The sequence below is a fragment of the Coregonus lavaretus genome (assembly GCF_964263955.1).
Source record: "Coregonus lavaretus genome assembly, contig: HAP1_SCAFFOLD_2320, whole genome shotgun sequence".
NCBI lineage: Eukaryota > Metazoa > Chordata > Actinopteri > Salmoniformes > Salmonidae > Coregonus > Coregonus lavaretus.
This window is the reverse complement of record NW_028159635.1, coordinates 61,147-83,661: the sequence shown is the minus strand read 5'-3', so window position 1 is coordinate 83,661 and position 22,515 is coordinate 61,147. Positions and strand designations below refer to the sequence as shown.

Here is a 22,515-nt window from a genome sequence, read left to right as displayed (position 1 = left end):
CTTACCAGGATCAGTGGGCCAGACACAGGGAATGGGGCCAAACAGGTAAGAGAGGGGTGAGACCAGCTTTTAATGGGTCACATGCTGACAGTGACTTAGATAGCTACTGTAAGTGGCGGGCTGCTCAAGGGAATCCCTGTAGCACTAACAAGCTGTGACGCGTCCTGATTTGGGAAATGGGCTCATCATTAAAAAGAGTGACGACACTTTTTTTCTCTCTATCTCTTGTATGTTGCGCTCTGTCTGTCTCTCTTGCTCTCTGTCTGTCTGTCTGTCCCTCTCTCTCTCTCTCTCTCTCTCTCTCTCTCTCTCTATCTCTCTCTCATCCTCTCTCTCTCTCTCTTCTCTTCTCGCTCTCTCTCTCTCTCTCTCTCTCTCTCTCTCTCTCGCTCTCTCTCTCTCTCTTTCTCTCTCTGTCTCTCTCTCACTCTCTGTCACCTCTGACCCAGACCAGACAGTATTAGCAGAGGGGTTAAAGGTGAGGTGCAGAGAGAGGCTCCATTACTCTTGGTGACTCACTGACATGGCAGCCACAGCCGTATCCCTTTAAGCACCAGCCGTATCCCTTTAAAAACCTCTACAGGATCGGCGTCCCTATACCGGGACGGTTGCTGCTCAATATGCGATATGTGACTAGAATGGCGTTGTAAACAACAGCCAACTTTCCGGGACATAGACATGTCTTATATGGGCAGAAAGCTTAAATCCTTGTTAATCTAACTGCTGTGTCCAATTTACAGTAGCTATTACAGCTAAACGATACTATGCTATTGTTTGAGGATAGTGCACAACAACAAAACACTTAAGGTCATGGCAACTGGTTTGATAAATTCACCTCTGAAGGTAAATAATGTACTTACATTCAGTAATCTTGCTCTGATTTGTCATCCTGAGGGTCCCAGAGATAAAATGTAGCATAGTTTTGTTTGATAAAATCAATTTTTCAAATGTAGGAACTGGGTTCTACAGTTTGACCCCCTGCTGTCTCTGGCTCCACACCCCCCCTGGCCATCTAGATGTGTGAAGGTTAGTGTATTTTCTGTAGGGAAGCTAATGATCCATCATGTATGACATTACTGGGAAACTTAATTTTTTTATTACCATAGCATTTTTGTATGTTCTATATAGTTATGTACTTGAAAATGTATAGACTGACCAATTCGGAACATTTGGGAAAACTATTTACATTTTAGTCATTTAGCAGACGCTCTTATCCAGAGCGACTTACAGGTGCAATTAGGGTTAAGTGCCTTGCTCAAGGGCACATCGACAGATTTTTCACCTAGTCGGCTCGGGGATTAGAACCAGCAACCTTTCGGTTACTGGCACAACGCTCTTAACCACTAAGCTATCTTGCATTTCAAAGATGATTCCCCTCCCAAAAAATAGAAAAACGCATGTTTTGTTGTTTGTATTATCTTTTACCAGATCTAATGTGTTATATTCTCCTACATTAATTTCACATTTCCACAAACTTCAAAGTGTTTCCTTTCAAATGATATCAAGAATATGCATATCCTTGCTTCAGGTCCTGAGCTATAGGCAGATAGATTTGGGTATGTCATTTTAGGCGAAAATTGAAAAAAAGGGTCCGATCCTTAAGAGGTTGTTAATTAAGCACCAGCCGTATCCCTTTAAGCACCAGCCGTATCCCTTTAAGCGCCAGCAGCTCCTCTGAGGACAAGGGTCACTTCATGTCTACTTCATGTCTACAGGCTTAAAATAGCCCTTTTACTCCTTCGTGTTAAACCTTGGTATTGTGAAAGTAACTCATATTTGTGCAGGTGAAAAACAGAAAGATTAACTAATTCATTAAGACAATGTTCGAGTCTGTGACCCATGCACACGGAAACCTCTCATTGAGATTTGAGATTTGTACCTGGACAGGACCCTCTGTAAAACCTCAGACACTTCAGACTTAAAGCGATTAAGACTTCATATCTAGGTCATTTTCACAGCTTGAAGTGTATCTACCTCATTAGGCCCCATGAAGAGAACAGTTGCCATAAAACACACATATGAACCAGACCTGGGTTCAAATACTATTCGAAATCATTTCATAATTTCAAATATGTTGCCTGGTCTCGATTAAGCTTGCCTGACGCAATGGGACCAATAGAATAGTCCCAAAAGTACAACCCCCCCCCCCCCCTTAAGGTATTAAAGAAGATATCAAACAGTATTTGAACCCAGGTCTGAAGCTCGGAGTCACCTGGCACTGATCACCGTTGACTATACGCCGCCTCCTCTGCTCTTAATCCATACTATCTCATGACTCCTTTATCCTTCAAAAGAAAGTTGTCAACTCGCCGCTTGACATTGGCCGCTCTGGACAGACGGAGTTACTTACTTAGCCGGTGACTTTCTTAATGCTTAAATCTTAATCCCAAGCTTTTTTTTTATAACTGCAGCCAGACGTCCAAACGCCTTGGCTTATCCCCTCTCTGACAGGCCCTAGGAGGACCCTTGACCTTGTGTCTGATTGGCCAGAGCTCAGTGGGTTCAGAGGTCCGGGGAGGTTAGAGAGGTGGTGGTTGGTTTTGCACCGCTGGTCACACTGGCAGAAAGGCCTTATTAACCTGTTATTAACCTGACCCCTGAGTCTAACTCTGATCAGCCATGGAGGAAGTAGGTCAATGTCAAGAAAATACCCTTTTATATTAACCCTTTACTTCCTTTAGTGTAGCATCATGGTGGTTGTGGTCATAAGAATATCATTCTATTTCTATGGTTGTAGCGCCAGAGTTGAGGATTTGGTAGGTAGACTGGGAAAAGCCCCTGTGATATTAACCATTGATCTCCCTCTAGCAGAGGAGTGCTACTGCTAGCCTAGTAGCATGATGGTTACAAATCTATGGTGGTGGATTTGGTTAGGTCAATGTCAAGAAGTAAAACCCCTTGATATTATTAACCCTGTTGTGTCCTTCAGTGTTTTGAAAGGTGCTTTAAATTCAATGTATTATTATTATCATTATTATTATTATTATTACGTGTTATTATTATTATTATTACAATTATTTATCTCACTCTTGTAGCATGGTGGTTGCAGCACCAGAGTTGAGGATTTGGTAGCTCAATGCGGAGAAAATACCCTTTGGATATTAACCCCTACATAACAGACCACTAAAGAAAGGAAGAAGAGCCAATCCTCTGAGGGGTGACAGAGAACCTGTTAGAGGAGGCTAACTAAGGAAATAAACTCTCACTAGGCTTTATGGAGGACAACAGCATGGAGTATCTGGTTCATTCATGCAATGAGCCTGCATTGGGTTTGGTTTTGCCTGGCTGAGGGAGAAAGGAGCTGTGGGCTTTCTGCTATGTGACTGGGGAGAATGAAAACACTGGAGGGAGGAGATGGGGCCACTTCCTCAAACCCACATATCAACATGGCGCGCCGGGCCAGTACAGAGACACAACAGGGCCAAACCACACTCCGCCAAGCATGGGTGTCAATGACGGTAGATTGAATTGAACTGATACCAACTAGTGGATTTTTCGGGGCATTGGTTAAATTGGATCGTTTCACTCTGTTGTTCACGTAAATCATACACACACACACACACCAGAACCCGCCCCCCTCAATACCCCAGCCCACCCCCAAGCTACAGTGGGTGCCACGGAGTCCCAGTTTGACACAGGAGCCCCTAGCACCTAACGGCGGCTAACCTTGACCATGCTCATGTTTCTGACAGCTCCGGCTAAAAATACAGGAAGCATTCATCATGTTTGTCTCTGCCTGCCCCTAATTCCACCACGCTTGATGAGTGTGCATAAGTGGCCAATTGATATACAAGATGAGCCAGCTAACTTCAAAAGAAGATTTGAGTGTTTGATTAAGTGTATTTTCGTTTAGCCTGAGTGGAAATATCAAACACCTCTTGAGCATCTTTGAAATGTAAAATGGAAGTGCAGTGACTGTTGACTTTCGTCCGTCACTGTACTTATAACGAACAGTGCACATAAACCAAATGCTACATTTACAGTCACACCTTCAGTCCATCACATTAAGTATAATAATCACTTATCTAGGAAGAAACTTGTACCTGATTTATAAAACCTGTATACTTTTCTCCTCATATCTCCTCAAACCCACAGAATCTGAAGGAGTGTTTTTGTTCAGAACAGCAGCAAGTGTTCCTAGGCAGGCTGCCCAGTTTACGTGGAGCTCATATTGAGCTTAGTGAGCCTGTACCGTGTATCAGATAGGATATCAAATGAACGTGGTCGGCGACAAAACGACTCTGTTGTTCTGGCATCCAGACTGGCAAGTCTATCTGACAGCTTCTGGTTTCAGCTCTGACACTGTTACCCATCAAGACACGATGGGGGTAATAATGTCATTTTTGTCTTGAGGATTGCAGTGAAATACCTTCTGTTTCTAACATGGTGTAGTTTGTCTGGTGAAATACTGTAGATTCCTATACTATGTAAATAAAATAATATTGAAAACAAAGGAGTCAATTGACCAGTCAGAATTAGAAACAGACTATGAATTAATTAATATGAGCGCTAATTACAATATTTAATTTAATTGATCAGCTGCTGTTATTTCTTAATTGTCACTCATTTATCAGGGTGAAATAAGGTCTTGGAGGTCGTTTGAGTTTAAACCTCAGAATAACCTAAATCAACAGGTTGATAAAATAAGACAGATGAGATTTAAGGACATATAGCATTCACCACCTGACCTGAAACCTGTTAAAAAACTGAGTTGGATTACCGACCGGGGAGCGGATGGAAGTCAATTGGAAAAAGAGCGGAGGAAAAGTCTTCCCTATCCATGTCTCCATTTCCCAGACCCGATAGTGATACTGTATGTTCAAGTGACACCATGACATCGCTGTGACGTTATACATACATCATGTTATACATAGATGCACAGTGCAGCCAGTGGAGGGGACCTCAAAGCCCTGGCTGTGTGATATCTGGATAACTCTATGACAACTATGACAAAGGCAATGTCATCATCATCCATGTATTTTGTGTGTTGGGTGGCAGGCGGGCCTCAAAAACTAATCAGCACCTGCTACAATGATACAAGCACACAAACATACCCTTTACAAATGACAAGGTGATATCATTACAATCTGAGTTGTCTGTGTATAATGAATTACACTAATTTCACATTCCATCCCCCAGGTGGACATGGCCAGAGCCTTATGTCTGGACATGACCGTGAGACAAGGGCTTCAGATCGGGCCGGTGTGACACTCCAGTCAGCCATTGTCATGAAAATGTGTCCCCTCTGCTCACAGTGAACCTAAAGCTCTGCACCCTCAGTGGGGTCAATAGAACCGGTAACATCTGTTTTTCAGGTAATAAGAACATATGAAAAAAATGCCTCTCTCTCTCCCTCTCTTTCTCTCTGTGTCTCAGAGAACTCCTGCCAGAACTTCCGGAAAAAGAAGCTGAGTGACAGCTGTGCCCTCCCACCCCATCCCTCTATCCCTATGCTGGCTTTGTCCCTCCAGGATGAACAAGGGACAGCAGGCCACTGTCTGGGTGGCCCACAGCCCACTGTCCTGGCATGCCTCTCTGCCTCCCTCCCTGCCTCCCTCCCTGCCTCCCTCCCTGCCTGGCTGCCTTTCACAAACTCAGAGGAGGGGATCCTCTTCTGGCTCCTTTTGTGACTCCTGTCAGATACCGTGTCCAGACCTGGCATGGAATCCAACTACACCAGACACGGATCCAATGGTGTGTTGTTATCTTGAGTGCCCACATAGGAAATTAAAAGTTACAGAAAACATTTTCGTTGTCAAGAACACTATACACTTTCTGCTTTCCATTAGAGGCCACAGCACTACCACTGATTCATATCAACCTAAAGTGAAACTGAAAGGTAGCCTTTCAGTGTTTGTATAAAACTCCATCTCAAATGATATATAGACTGATTAATGCTCAGTGCTGCTGCCTATTGAAACGAACTGAGGTGTCTTGCAGAAGCGGAGAGGGACTCCTTCCTTGGTATTTATGAGAGCAATAACGTGGACAGAGTATGTAAGGCTAAGTAATGGCCACATTCCCTCTGAACCAGGTGTCTCTGCTTGGACTTTCATAAAGTTACAGGAATAGATCAAAATGGTGGGTTCTGATGTCTCTAACTGATTTACGAACTCATTTATTACAATCTTTACAACTAACATTTAGACTGGATATCAACCACACTCCCAGCTCACATTTCTTTTGCGTTTCAAACTGACAATAATTCTCCTCACCATCAGATGAAATGTTTTATAGAGAGACGGCATTTTGAAACACCCCTGTTTTCAGGCCCTTAATAAATTAGCCCTTTGAGTGATTTATTAATGCTAGGCTAATCATTTGCGTAAGCAGTAAGCACGTCCAGTATATCACAGCCACTGCTAAGCGTTGGCCACTGCACGTTTTTCATGTTTTTAGACCTGAGTGAGAAGACTGGCTGTTTTCCAGGTATGGGGCTCCCTACGGTGCAGCCATCTTTGGATAACTAACTCACACGGTAGCTAGCTAGCTTGCCCCCCTATGCTCCAACAACATGTAACTTTAGTGGCTAACAAATCGAGTTAATTTACCACTGTCATTTTAATGGCCTGTCAGAGGATTTGCCAAGATTCTCAAGATGGTCTCCTGTGAGCCCCGATGACTGAGGATATAATGGAGACATCAGTTAGGTTCATTCTGATTCCAAACATGTTTGATTGTATCTCCTGACTGTACATCAGAGGAGGCTGGTGGGAGGAGCTATAGGAGGACAGGTTCATTATCATGGCTGGAATTGAATTAATGAAACAGAGTCAAACGTGGTTTCCATATGTTTTATGTGTTTGATATCATTCCATTCATTCCATTCCAGCCATTACAATGAGCCTGTCCGCAGTTGCTAACTACCAGCGCTGTTGTTAACTAGCATAGCAGGTCCCATTGTTGCAAAGAGTTCTGGGATATTAGAATCCTGTTGTCTTAACCTTTGTCATCTTCAACCTAGACCACGATCAGCAATCCATCCACAAAGCAACCAGCAGACCTACAGAAAACCCTCTCAGTGTCCTTTCATTCCACATTCTTCATCAGGTCATCAGGTCCTATTTACATGGTTACAGTATTCATAGCCATACATAGATGCACTTAGGATAGTGGGTGGGACTCAAGAGGAGGGGGGAGATATCATTGGGAGGTCAGAATGAGGTTTTGACAGCCAAGAGAATGATGCAATGTAGAGCAACAGAAAGCGACGCCCATCTAAGTATATCCTCACTGAGTGACAAGAATGAGGACCATTCAACTAAAGCAGGAATAAAACCCACATGAAAAATGAAAAAAATTATATTGTCATCGACAGATTTTTCACCTTTTCGGCTCGGGTATTCAAACCAACGAGCTTTCGGTTACTGGCCCAACGCTCTAACCTCTAGGCTCTCTACCACCCTTATCATTACAATCCCTCCAACTAACACCATCAAAAAGACCTGTGTGAATATAGATATCACATGTGGTCCATTCATTTAGTCATCATTTTGAGGTGTATGATCAGAATTTCTATACAATTTATTCAATTACAACAGCTTTCTCTTTTTTAACGATGATCTATGCTACGGTACAGAAAGTGAATTCTCAAATGCCAGAGAGCTCAACTTAGTTTCCTCTGGGGCATTCCGAAGATCCCATGGTTGGGATTTTGGATTGGAGGAGCCAGGCATATTAATAGATCCTATTGGCCACTGCCGCGTACTGTAAAATAACACTGACTCCAGAACAGTGACCTGATCTGGGTCGGAAAGGCAGCATGCCGCACATCACAAGGTGACAGAGAGACTGGGTCCCCCCCAACTGTGACACTGGCGCTTATTGCATCATTTTGGAGAAATCTAACCTAACTGTCCATGGCAACTGGCCAAAAATAATAATTTAATCATATATATACACAACACTGAGTGTACAAAACATTAAGAACACCTGCTCTTTCCATGACATAGACTGATCAGGTGAATCCAGGTGAAAGCTATGATCCCTTATTGATGTCCCTTGTTAAAGCCACTTCAATCAGTGTAGATGAAGGGGAGGAGACAGGTTAAATAAGTATTTTAAAGCCTTGAGACAATTGAGACATGGATTGTGTATGTGTGCCATTCAGAGGGTGAATGGGCAAGACAAAAGTGCCTTTGCACAGGGTATGGTAGTAGGCGCCAGGCGCACCGGTTTGAGTGTGTCAAGAACTACAACGCTGCTGGGTTTTTCACGCTCAACAGTTTCCAGTTTGTATCAAGAATGGTCTACCACCCAATGGACATCCAGCCAACTTGACATTGGAGTCAGCATGGGCCAGCACCCCTGTGGAACGCTGTTCTGAGGGCAACTCAATAGCAGAAAGGCATTCCTAATGTTTTGTACACTCAGTGTATATGCCATTTAGTAGACGCTTTTATCCAAAGCAACTTACACTCATGTGTGCATACATTTAACGTATGGGTCATCCCGGGAACCGAACCAATTATCCTGGCATTGCAAGAGCCATGCTCTACCGACTAAGCTAAATGAAACGACTAAGTGGTGTCAGGATTCTTAGTGAATCCTAAAAGAATGTACAGACTGATGGAAGGAGTGATAGAGGAGAAGAAGAGAGAGAGGAAAGGAAAGGTATGGTATAAATGATTAAAATGTAAATGAAAGAGAGGATAGATACTGATGTTATAGATTAAGTGGAAGACATACAGATGTGGGATCTTAATTTGATCACCCTGTTGCAGGATAACTTTCCTGCGATGCAGGACATTTAAAACGTGTAGTGGATTTGAGGTTTGAAAAATGCTTCTGAAGTTTGTAATTTCCACTTTGAAATGTCATACTTGAGTTTCCCTTACGAAAAATGTATCAATCCCTACAAAAATGTACATTCATTATTACAATAATTCACATTTCCTGTTGCTGAAGGATTATTTTCCTGCTGTAGCAAACTGGCTCAAATTAACATCCTACATCTGTGCAGAACAAGTGTGCAAGTGACACATCTTTAAAAAGAGAGCGAGAGAGTAGAACATAAAGAAAATGAAAAAGAAGTATGGGCAGCAGCAGACAGCTTTGCCATATGGAAGCAGATAAGAATAACCTCTAGGGGCCATACATCATAACACCAACACTCTCCCAACCCCAATAAATCAATCTGCCCAGCGTCAGGAGGAGAGAGAGAGGGAGAGGAAGAAGCCTCTGCCTCACAGTCACAGTATACATGTAGGTAGACCTTCCACTGGCACCAGGGGACAGTAAATCGTTGGCCGGCTGTTGACATGGGTGACAGGTTAGATCCGAAAACACACTTAGGAAGTCATGGTGGCTGCTGTGTAAAATGGCCGCGACCCACTCGAGCCTCATTCACTGTCTCTGACTGCCACAACAGCACACAAACGTACAGTTCTGTTATGCGCTGGGCACTAGCCCTTCGGGAAACAAATGTTTTAGCATGGGAACAACTATGGAAAACCATACAGTTGAAGTCGGAAGTTTACATACACTTAGGTTGGAGTCATTAAAACTCGTTTTTCAACCACTCCACACATTTCTTGTTAACAAACTATAGTTTTGGCAAGTCGGTTAGGACATGTACTTCGTGCATGACACAAGTAATTTTTCCAACAATTGTTTACAGACAGATTATTTCACTTGTAATTCACTGTATCACAATTCCAGTGGGTCAGAAGTTTACATACACTAAGTTGACTGTGCCTTTAAACAGCTTGGAAAATTCCAGAAAATGATGTCATGGCTTTAGAAGCTTCTGATAGGCTAATTGACATCATTTGAGTCAATTGGAGGTGTAAGAAATAAAAACTGAAATAAATAATTCTCTCTACTATTATTCTGACATTTCACATTCTTAAAATAAAGTGGTGATCCTAACTGACCTAAGACAGGGTATTGTTACTAGGATTAAATGTCAGGATTTGTGAAAAACTGATTTTAAATGTATTTGGCTAAGGTGTATGTAAACTTCCGACTTCAACTGTACATGCTCTCTCTCTGTCTCTCTTTCTCTCTAAAAAATACTATTACCCTCCTATAAAAAAGTGCAATTCTACCTCTCTGGAACAGAACAGGGGGCTGCAGTGCAGTCAAACTTTCCTATCTGAGTATCGGCTTTGATTTCTGGGGTTTGTGAGTGGGGTCTGTGGGGGACAATGAAAGGGGATACTGCCGGTCCCGGAGCTCTCCCAGTCCCATACACCTGTCTACTAGGGTTCCCACTTCACTTCCAGGTCTGTCTGTGTGTGTGTGGCAGGAGACAGGAGTCTTGTAGGCAGGAAGCGCATTCCTTGGTCCCAGGAATGATCGCATAACACTGTGACCTCTGCCACTGGTCTACTATCATTCCCCATGCAACAGGAGCCTGGAGTGAAAGGTGAAGCTACCAGATTATAAAACCGAGAATGATTCAACTCTATTCAACAGAGGGAGGCTATTTTCAAAATACAACCAATTAGCATTACTTCTAGATACAGTTATCATTACTATTTTGTAAATGTACATTTTCATCATTGCTATTGCTATGAAAACTAAAATGGCGCGACCTCCTCTTGGCAGAGTTTGCCTGGAAGCTAATATTCACTATCTACTCACCAGTCTATCATTTTGTTAGTGAGCGTTCTTTAAAAAATCTGATGTAGACTTCCCATATCTGTTTCCTCACTATCTATCTACCTGAATGAGTTTAAATTGTTATCGTATTGTTGTGCTGATTGGATTGGATTGTTGTGCTGATTGGATTGGATTGTTGTGCTGATTGGATTGGATTGTTGTGCTGATTGGATTGGATTGTTGTGCTGATTGGATTGGATTGTTGTGCTGACTGGATTGGATTGTTGTGCTGATTGGATTGTATTGTTGTGCTGATTGGATTGGATTGTTGTGACATTGCTGGATGACATAAGAGGAGGAGTAACCCCAACTGACACACTGAACTTCATTTTTGGGCTTGAGCTCAGTGGCTAATAATAATAAGAGTTTATTTTGAAGAGACTATATGGAAATTGAAAAATACATCTAGCCTTTTATGATAGAATGACACTGCCTTTCATCCAAGCACCTTGTCATTAACCTATTATCACACAGGGATAGCCAACAACAACAAACAGTCAAAGGTGGCCATTTTGAGCGAGGCAGAATTCCCTCCCTTCCAGGTCAGGGCTTTGCTGTGTTTTTCGGCAGGATTAGGTGACTGGACAGAGGGCTGATGCTAGATAAATAATCTGTTATCTGTGTAGTGAATGGAATAATACCCCGTCCTCCTAACCCTAAATACACTAACCCATAGTGAAGACTCCTCCTTGAGTCCATTGCGCAACGGAGAGGAAATCTCTACATAGCCATAGGCCTGGAGATGAGGGAGTAGGTCTATACCTCAGCCCACCTCATCCATCAGAGTCCCTCATAATCTCCCCTCAGAACAGAACCAGTGGGCTGGTTGGGTCCTTATGGGCTTCAAGGGGTAAGGTGGTCCCTCATCAAATAATACATTAAGGCTTGAATGAAGGGAACCTGTCTGAGTTTGTCACTTATGATTCAGTCAGTCTGATTATTATTGTATAACATTGACATAGTATCATTGATAATTGCATCCTAGTTTCTAAACTGCCATTTCCTAAATGCATTTGTAAACTAAACTGCCAATTGTTACTGACTGATGATTTACACCTGAGACATTCCTCCTGCCATTGGATCTCCCTGAAGGGTGGAAAGTTAAACAGGCACTCCACAGGACCTCCCTCTGGGGTCCTGACAGAAACGACAGTCCACTTCAAGACACAAGACTTCCCGCAGTGTGGCCACTGCTGACCCCTTTCTTGAACAATGGAGAGACACTGGGAAGTCATCACTAAACACACACACACACACACACACACACAGGCATGTTATGGCTAGAGCCGCCACCGCCTCTGTGTCTCTTGACACCTGCTGGGACTGGGGAATGCTTCCTCCCCCCTTCCTCCCCCTTTCCTCCCCCCATCACCACCATCTCCACCATGGAGACTGTAAGTCTATAAAGGTAAGGAGATTGAGTGTGTACCCATCCATCGCATGCAAGACGGTGTACCTTGCATGTGTGTGTAGCTTGACAAGACACTTCTAATCTTTGACACATATACTGGTACAGAAAAGGCAGGTACAGTATGTATTGAAAAGGGAGGATGCATATCGGTCCGCTACACATTGGTATTGGGTGACTGTCTGGAGAGGCTGAGGGCCTTTGTTGCTAGGCAAGGGGACAGTTAAAGGGGCTGAGTTGTAGTTGAAGTGTTTATGATTTGGGAGATTATGTGTGTTTAACAAGTCTGTCCCACTTAGAAAGCTATGGGATGCATCCCAAATGGCACCCAATTCTCTATATAGTGCACTACTTTTCAAAAGTGCTGTAATATATAGGGAATAGGGTGCCATTTGGGACGCAACCAGGGAGTCTGGTGCACTACATGCATATGCCTGGCAGGTATTCTAATCCATTTAAAAGGGTGCTAATAACTGTAGCCCTTTCCTACAGTCAAATGACCTAGTGGCTTCATGGGTGGAATGTTATTCATATTTTTCAAACTTTAATAATACTTAATACTTCATAATTAATAAACATATGTATTTTTTTTTTACACTGAAAATCCGGTGTTTCTATGTCAAACAGTTTTGTTATAATTCAGTCTACTGTGATGTATATAAAGTGTAATATTGGGATGCAAACTCAAAATGTAATACATTTCAACTCTATATCTGACATGGTGCAGGTGTCTTCTTTTTTTAAAGCCCATAACCATGTGTGTGAGGTGTATACTTTTGTTTCAAAGTAGATTTGTTTCAGACTACCAAGAATCACTCTGTGTGACCCTTTTACTGATTTGCAGTAAAAGGTCAAAGACAGCTGCAACTTTAGCCCACTGCAGTAAAAGGTTAAAGACAGCTGCAACTATCAATGTATCTGCAGGTCTATTTCCTCATTGGAAACATGTTTATCTGAATGATGAAAGGATTCAACTCAGTAATGACACTTCCGTATTCATTTTGGTGTGCAGCTAGAAAGTGTAAAAGGTGTGGTACCACATAGAGCAAAAGGCAAACAGTATCTGAACACCCTCTCTCCCTCTCTCCAAAACAACCAGGACCAGAGCCACCCTGCCTGGACCCAGTTCAGCCTGCCTGGACCCAGTTCACCCTGCCTGGACCCAGTTCAGCCTGCCTGGACCCAGTTCACCCTGCCTGGACCCAGTTCAGCCTGCCTGGCTCTCCCTGTCAGAGCCCCAATCAACAGATGGGCCCACTGGCCCCTGGAAGGCCTGGCCAGCTGTAGTGTAGCCAGGGTGACACCGCGCCAGCACCGAGGTATGCTAACGCCACTTCACACATAAAGGTTATGCTAATGTTATGCTACGCTATGTAACACTACATTCCCCTCAAGGTGAGGGACGAGGGGAGAGCTTCATTCAAAGGAATTCAGTCGGGGTCTCAACTTATTATTGAGAGTAAGAATAGTAGAATACACAAGGTGCAATTTCGACATTTGGTTGTACATCAGCAGTTTTCCTCTTGTTTGTCAGTCACTGACAGTCACTCAATTAGCCCATGTCAGCTAACAATTTTTAGATTGGTAAGTTAGTCTAGTCAGCTATCTAAACTTGTAGTAATCATAGTCGAATAATGGCAAAATGTGTAGAATTGCAGGAAATTAACTTGAAAACTAAAATGTGTCACTACACTCTGGCTTAGGGCCCCCAGAAGGCAAGGGCCGGCCAACACCCACTCCTACACTCTGGTTTAGGGCCCCCAAAAGGCAAGGGCCGGCCAACACCCACTCCTACACTCTGGCTTAGGGCCCCCAAAAGGCAAGGGCCGGCCAACACCTACTCCTGACCAACACCCAGGGGAAATACCCTGACCTCTCTCTCTTTCAATTCAATTCAATTCAAGGGGCTTTCTTGGCATGGGAAACATATGTTTACATTGACAAAGCAAGTGAAATAGATAATAAACAAAAGTGAAATAAACAATAAAAAATAACAGTAAACATTATACTCACAAAAGTTCCAAAATAATAAAGACATTTCAAATGTCATATTATGTCTATATACAGTGTTGTAATGAATGCAAATAAATTTAGTTAAAGTAAAAAACTGGAAAATAAATAAACATGAACATCTTTCTCTTCTTACCCATAATACATTATTTATGACATGTTGTTTCAATACAGCAATACAACTCTACAGGGAGACAATGCAGCCAATTTGACTCTATTTTCTAGGTGAATTACACACAATTGTAAAATCAATTTTACATGCTTAGGGTGTAAATAGTATTAGTTTTAAGGTATTGTTCACGGTCACTTCTGCTGCAGACATTTATTCTATAGAAACTAGAACGTCCAGTTGTGTTTCTCACGCGCATAAAAAACTCACAAAACTTTTATGTTCAGATTCGCTGACCAACAGAATGCTGTGTCAACTTGTTCCTACATGTCATTGACAGACTTACGACTCAGGCAATTGTTGCCTTTTCATGCCTTTATTTGATCTTACTCGGGTGTGTGTGTGTGTGTGTGTGTGTGTGTGTGTGTGTGTGTGTGTGTGTGTGTGTGTGTGTGTGTGTGTGTCCTACCAGCCCTGACTCAGTGCTCTGCACATGTGAACCGTAGTCAGACAGAAACAAAGTCTCATTCGACAGATGGCAGAGAGGTATAGAGCCAACCCTGCACCTGGTTCAGATGTGCTGGCTGGAATCTCAAACAGAACAGTGGGACAGACTACACTACAAACACAGGGGATTGTGGAGCTAATTGAAGCCCTTGTGTCCCCTTCCTGTTGTAGCCAGACCCTCAATTACAGACAGCCCTGAGATAGAAAGCCCTATTCTCCATTAAGGCTATACTGTCTGAGAGCGACACTGTCTGGAATTCAGCATGTTCTGCTTTAGCAGAGTAAGATGAAGTGTCCTCCACCAAAACATAAGGAAACTTTGGGAATAAACCTGCATTCAAAAATATATATAATTAAGAAAATAAGTCTCAGTATTTCAGTATGTGTGGATCGAGACAGTATGGGAAAATAATTCCTTGAAGCTCAATACCTTCAGAAACTAGTTAACAACCTTTCTCCCACTCCATTCTCACAGCCAGTTCTCTGTCCTAACAGGAGAGGTAATTACTGGGAGTGAAGGCTAACATGAAGATGAAAGGGTTAACTTAGGAGGGGTTAAACTTGGTGAAAACCACAAGAGGAATTTACCAAAAGGCCATGACACCTAAACCCTCCCTGGCCAACAACCATGGTGATGATGATGATGATATTGCGCTAGCTAGCTAGTCCTCAATCTGGCATAATTATAGCCCAAACTTTTCTTACAGTGTGTCATGGAGGGATGCATTTCAAAACCTCAGAATGTGTTTAGAATTTACAGCTGATGTTAAAATAGCAAAGCATCCGCCCATCCCCACCTGCTATATTTTGTTACTTTGCTTTTGCATTCGCTATATATATCCGTGATGCAGTTAAAGTAGGTCCATCATGGTACGTTGGACGAAGCGAACCATAACAAAACGAAAATCCAACAATCGATCTGTTTCAAAACTCTACAGTCTGTGTGTGATACACAAATGTGTAGAATATGTAGAATATACACATACTGAATTATACCTTGAAACCAAAATCCTATTTTATGATATACATGCTTTACTCAAATAGTTTAAATCTACTGACAATACAATAGAAAAGCTACTATATATAAACACTAACATCATAATCATGCATATTAATTACTGTATACTGAAAACACCAACAGGATTGTCACGATAGAAATGCAACCTGTGTGGATAATTATGAAATCCAATAAGGTATGGTTCATATGACATCGGACCAAAAGTGAATTTTCAGGGGAATATAAATACACACAGCTACTGAAATCCAAAGCCTCCCAAGCAAAGGATCCCTAGAGAAGGTAAGGAATGGATCTGGCAGCAAAACGCAGAAGTCCATATCGGATGGTGATGACAAGTCAAACAGAAAATAGAATCCAAAAAATAGAAGCAATTAAAACAATTCTCCCTCCATGAGTATTTTGGATTGTGAAGAGAAACTTGCTAACTTCACTATGAAATAGTTATGTGTGTCTCAGAAGCCACACATTTCTGTTCCACTAACCTAGAGAAGCAATGAAGCAGGTCAGGACCTTAACAGTCACCTTGATCCTTACAAAACTGGTATTACAAATTAGTAGTTTCCTCTACACACAGGGTCAAAGGTTAATGCTATTCTCACTTATCTAGGATCGATTTCCATAAAAACTGACATATGGCTTGATGAATACTTGGAATGCCTTGGAGGCATTGAAGGTGGCGAATTTGGTTTCATGCTATCACTTCAAACACTGAAGGAAACCCAGGACAAAAACCACAAAGGAAAACACCCCATTGTCCATGATACAATAAAGTTCGGAGCTTTTTTAATTGCCGGGCGTTCCATCTCTTTCGCTCCTAACACACCCAGGGACACTGTTTGGCCCGTGTCCCCACTGACCTCTTCCACCCCTTCTTTAAACCTCCTTTAAACCTGCCACCCTCAGCAGTGAGGCGAGGAGAGACAAGGGGCTCTGTGCTAGCTGTCAGTCATGGCGACTGCCTTTAAGTCTTTGTGATGCAAACACTTTGGAGATTGACAGAGAGCAGGAAGATTCAATCTCAGAGAGACATTCAATTAAAAGAAGGCTGAAGCCTAAAGGAATGCCTACAGGCCACGTAGTAATGAGACACTACAACGTCAATGAGCATGAGGTTCAAAGATGAATAAAGAGGGTCTTACCGTTATCTTCTACGGTGAAGTAGAAGATATCACTTGTGGCGTTGCTACCATCAAGCAGCACGTAGCAAATCTTCATTTCGTCGATATCAGCTGATGACATGAAAGGGTGAATAGGAGAATCTCTACATTCTTCTGAACATCTGAGATGATTTCTCCACTTTTTACTGAAGGTTACTTAGAGCCCTCAGGCATCACTTTAGATGATGTCAAAGACAAAGGCATTACAATACTGATTCTGACAGGAGTGTGAATCCTGGGCTTACTGATATTGTAAACATAATTTTCCCAAAGTACAGAACTTAAATCAATTTAGAATAAAATGAATAAAAGTATGTTTGTCAGATTTTAATTGTTTTGATTGTTCGTTCACTTTTTCCAAATTTTTATATATATGTAATAGTAAATGCTAGTCTTACCTTGTGTGAAGGCCTTGATGCTGTCATTGCCCAGCGCGTTGTTCATGATGAAGCCGTGCAGTGGGGCCTCGGCCACGGAGTACTTGAGGACTTTGTGAGGGCTGTCTCGATCCTCGGACTTCAGGGCCTTGCTGGTGATCAGGAAGCCAAGGTGGCCGGTATGCAGAACCCTTAGCGAGGGGGCAGCCTTGTTGACCACAATCTGGGGGACCCCGTTGTCAATAGTGCTGATGTGAATGGTCATCATCTGAGGCTTACGTGTCTCGTACACGGTATCAGGGAATACGTAGAAGTCGTTGTGTGTGCCGTCGGTGACGGTGAACGAGAAGCTGTCCTCATTGGACTCGGTGCCATCGTGCTTGTAGGTGATGAGGTTCTCATTCAGGTCCTGCTTGGTGAAGGTGTTGATTGGCTGGGTGCCATTGAACAGCAACTGGCCATGAACCGGAACCTGGGTGACCACAAAGCGCAGCAGGTTGTCTGGGGTGTCACGGTCCTCCACGGTCAACTCGAATGGGGTGATGAGCTTGTTCTCGCCCTCTCCCAACAGCAGCTTGTGGACGCTCAGGACAGGTTTCTTGTTGTCCACGTCCGTGATGGATACTCTGAAGGTGCGGAAGACGGGGTTGTAGCCGTCCGTCACCTCGAACTCAAAGCTGTCCATCTTCATCTCATCGTCAGATGTGTGGATGTAGTAGATCTTGTTGCCGGCCAGCTGCAGCTGGGTGAAGGTGGAGATGGGCACACCTGGGAGGTCAGTGCATTCAAGATGGCCTCTGCTAGGGGCACGTGTGATGCTAAAGCTGAGGAACTCATCTGGGCTGTTGATGTCAGTGGTGCTGAGCAGGTCAGTGGTGAGGGTCACTTTGCCCCCTTCTTTTAGAGTCACACCTTTGTTGATGACATCGGGGAAGACCATGTCGATGCTTCCGATGTTGATGTAGAAGTATCGGTCGATAAGGGGGTTAATGCCGTCGGTAACGTCAAACTTCAACAGGTCGCGTACACCCTCCTGGCCCGTATGCACATACTGGATCAGGTTTTTGTCGACTTCGTCTTGGGTGAAGTTCATGTCGAGGGTGATGTTGCCCACAACGTGTCCAAACTTGGTGATACGCTGGAGATAGCCTTGGCTTGGGCCATAGCGCACAACGTAGATGAGCTCTTTGTCTTCCGAGTCCAGATCAGTAGCCTTCATGACCCTGTTGTTGATTATTTTGGTTTCTCCGATCTCAACCTCCAGTCCGTCATTGATGGCCATTCTCGGTGTCTCGTCATTGACAGGAATCACCATGATGAGAATATTTTTCTCCACTGTGTGTTTCCCGTCTGTGAGCCTAACGTCGAAGCTGTCTTCTTTGGTCTCTGAGTCGTCGTGTTCATAGACGATGTTGGAGGCCTCATTGATCTGTTCCAGGGAGAACTTGACAACAGGGACTGTGCCCGTTGAAAGCTGCTGAACTATCTTGCCATGCTTGGGGTTCTTTATGATCTCAAACTCCAGTTCGTCCCCTGGAATGTCTGCATCAGCCGCGTTCAGGATGGGTGTGTCAATGACCAGACTCATGCCCTCCATCACGACAAACTCACGGATGAAGATCTCTGGTTTCTCATCATTGGCAGGGATGATGACGATGGGGAAGAAGTGGCGATCAGAGAAGTTGATGCCGTCAGAGCAACGGAAGGTGAACCTGTCTTCCACAGGCTCCACACCTTTGTGGATGCTCTGGACGTAGTAGATATGACCGAGGAAGACATCTTTGAAGCTAAAGGCGGTGATGGCGGTGCCTGCTCTGGACTTCTCAGAACCTGGAGCTGGGGAGATATTCTCCACGTACCCGGATGTTGATTGGACGATGATGGTGCACAGGATGTCGTCATTTTCTGTGTCCATATCCTCAGCCATAATGTGATCCAGAGTAATGACGTTCTTCTCCCCTTCTATCACCACAAACTGCTCCCCAACGCTGACGATAGGTGGGATGCTGTCGACGGGCAGGATAGTGACGAGCACCCGGACTCCTTGGACCTTGTTGCCCCCGACAACCCATTCATCGGACATGTCGGAGATGGTGAGGTTGAAGGAGTCATGCTCTTTGAAGGATCCGATCTCACCACTAGTGTGGGCATATACCACCATACCGTTGATGATGTCCTGTTGGGTGAACCTCTCGGCGCGGGCACCGCTCACTAGGATCTCACCGAGCCTGGGGGGCTCCTCAACGATGAAGGTCAGCATGAGGTCGTCAGTGTCTTCATCGCGGCCCTGGATGACGTTGCTGGTGATTTCAGTTGCCCCGTTCTCCAGGACATCGATGGATGCCCCTAGGAGGCCGGCAGGGAGCATGATGGTGGGGGTCTCGTCATCAACTGGGTTAATGGAGATCTTGATGATGATAGGTACCTCATGGAAGCCGTCGCTGACGTCACACTTGATAACGTCGCTGAGGCTTTCCTCCCCGCCGTGGATGTAGGCAATACGGCCATTTTCGATGTCCTCCAGGACGAATGTCTCACTGTTCGACATATCGATCCCTAAATACTGCAGCTGCCCATAGCGGGGAATCTGGGTCACAGTGAATATGATATTTTCATCTTCTGTGTCCTGGTCGGTGGCATCGAGCTCGTTCTTAGTGATGATGTACGTGCTTCTCTCCTGACAAGTGAAACCAGTGTTGGTGATAAAGGGGGGCTTGTTGTCAACGGGCTGTAAGAAAATAGTGAATAGTCCATCTACTGAATTCCCAGCAGTGTCCTCCACAATGAATGTGAACTGAAGGACTTTTGGAGTGATGCCCAGTTCCTGGTCTGGGGGCTTGTAGGCCACTTTGTGGTGGTTGACCTGGGCCTGTGTGAACTCACTGATCACTGAGTCGGGACTGTCAGTCAGAACAATATCACCCAGGGGGGCCGGGTTGTTCTCATCTGTGTCAGTGGGGGGCTTGGTGACGGTGTATTTCAGATCCCTGTCATCCGAGTCCAGATCTGTGTAACGCAAAAACGTCTTCTTGAAGTGGGTCAGCTCATACTCTTGCACTGTCATGTGAAGCGTGGTCTCTGGGTAGAGCTCTGGTGGGAGGTCATCCACCGGGTGGATTTTAATGGTGAAGGTATGCTCACCGGACTGGTTTGGTGGGTTATTGTCGTCTTGGACGCGGAACACAAACTGATCCATCACAGTGGTGGTGCTGTGAGGCCCAATGTGGCGGTAGAAGAGCTTCCCATCTAGAATGTCCTGCTGGAAACATTCGGTCACCACCTGTTCAAACATCTCATCTGTCTCACTGAACTTCCAGAGAGAGGGGTCAGAGGGAGGCTCCACCTGTCTGAGGAGAAGCTCCCCCACAGTGGAGTATGGGGCCTCAAGGATGAATTTAATGGTAGAGTCCTCTGAGTCTATGTCTGTGGCGCTCAGAATGAAGGGGGAAATCTGCATGATTTCATTCTTGAAAAGCACCAGGCCGGTGTTTGCATTGATAATAGGGGGTTCGTCGTCGGTGGGGGCTATAGTGATAGGGAACAGAAACTCAACCTCATTGCTGCCATCAGTCATTCTAAAAATGATGTTGTCGCTGTAGGTGTCACTGCCGTCGTGCTGGTAAACCACGATGCCGGCATCTAAATCAGCAGGTGTGAAGAATTTCCTGCGCGAGCCGAGCACCGTCAGCTCGCCATGCTTCAAGCCGTCCACCACTGTGATTTTCACATCGTCCAGGTTATCTTCATCACTGATCTCTAAGTTGTGAGAGCTGGAAAGAGATCTGGACTGGCCCTCAAACAAAAGCTGCCCTGTGTTCTTGGTTGCTACGGGAGCCAGAGTATTCATAGGCTTCACCACAATCATAAAGGCAAATGTATCAGAGACGGCACCCTCTGTATCTACAATTTCAAACTCGAGCTGGAAAATCCTCTCTACTTCTGAATCCTCGGATGGAGGCTTATAGGCTATCTTCAAATCTTTCATGTCTCTCTGGTAGAACGAGGTGATGGGGAGGTTCTGATCATCTGTACTGATGATGTAGCCTTGCTGATGGCCCAGGGGGGACGTAATGTTAAAGATTAAGTCGTCTGGATCAGATTCAACGTCCTCGGCAGCCAACATATCACTGGTGATAGCTGTCATCACAAACTGATCAATCTCCATCATCATCATAGCAACAAAACTAGGCTTAGGAGAGGTGTTCTCTGTGCCCTCTCTGATTCTAACCATGATCTGGAAATGCTCCTGCATGATGGTGTTTCCCTCATTATCCTGCAGCTCTACCAACATGGGGATATAGTCTCTGTTAGGAGAGTTGGTGGTGGATGTGTGCTTGTAGCGAATGCCTTGCTTAAGAAACTCACCACAATCCATCATCTGGCCATTAGTGGAATTATTTAAAAGGGTGCCATACCTGGGGAGACCGCCGGCGCCGACCAGCGTGGCAACCTTGCACTGAGTGACGCCGTCCTCAAAGGAAAACTCCAGGCCCTTTTTGTCGATGGGGTTGCTGTTGCCGTTGAGCTTGTCCACAGCCAGGGGCATGTTCCTGGTGAGGACCTCCAGCTGCTGGAAGACCACCTCCACCTCCAGCATGAAGGGGATGACCACCGTGTCCGTCTGGGAGTCGTAGCGCAGCTGCAGCTTCACCCTGTCTTTACTGGGGCTCCGGGAACCAAAATGAGTGTATTTCACCTCATCATCGCCAAACGCACAGGGAAACTTCTTAGGGCTAAGCATTCCGGGTTTTTGGGCCAGTGGATCATTCTCCAGGACCGTGATGGAGCAGCGGTCTCCGGGCTGCACCTCGGTCACCAGGTCATTGACAGGGTCCAGGTACACAGACCTCCCGAAGGGAACACGGAGGCCATTGTTGGCCACGATGATGCTGTCAGCATTAGGTCCTTGTCGTTGTCGATAGAGGAAAGCCGGTTCGAATTGGTGGGGCTCCGCGTCCACAGAGGAAAAGCAGAAGCCCAGAGTGAAAAGCACAAAGAGGCATCTCAACAAACGTGCCTGCCCTTTACAAAGTCCTGTCCTTTGCAGACAACCAGCCATGTCAGCTGCCAGTTGCCCTGCAACTTTTTATAACTCAGGAGAAATAAATGTCCTTCAGATCAAATCTCTCCAGAGAAGAAAAAATATTTGAAAAAGTAAACCCCAATCTGGTAGTTGAAAAGTTGAAGCTTGGGTCTCTTGTTCTCTCTCTCTCTGCTCCCTCTTTCTCTCTCTCTGTCCACACACACACTCACACAGGACAAGTGTAGTTGATCTTATGGTGCAGGTAATACTGAAGCAGTAGACAGTGAGAGCGCCCCCAGAC

The 22,515-nt window shown here is 44.5% G+C and overlaps 1 protein-coding gene across 1 annotated transcript; it reads right to left on the bottom strand.

Annotated features, from left to right (window-relative positions):
* Positions 1-16,796: 16,796 nt before the first annotated feature.
* On the bottom strand, positions 16,797-22,250 carry LOC311122615 (FRAS1-related extracellular matrix protein 2-like; the record flags this gene model as incomplete). Its single annotated transcript, XM_084196956.1, has 2 exons — positions 16,797-16,886; positions 17,213-22,250. Coding segments are annotated over 2 exons (5,128 nt in total), but the record flags the coding sequence as incomplete, so codon positions are not given.
* Between the last annotated feature and the right edge of the window lie 265 nt (positions 22,251-22,515).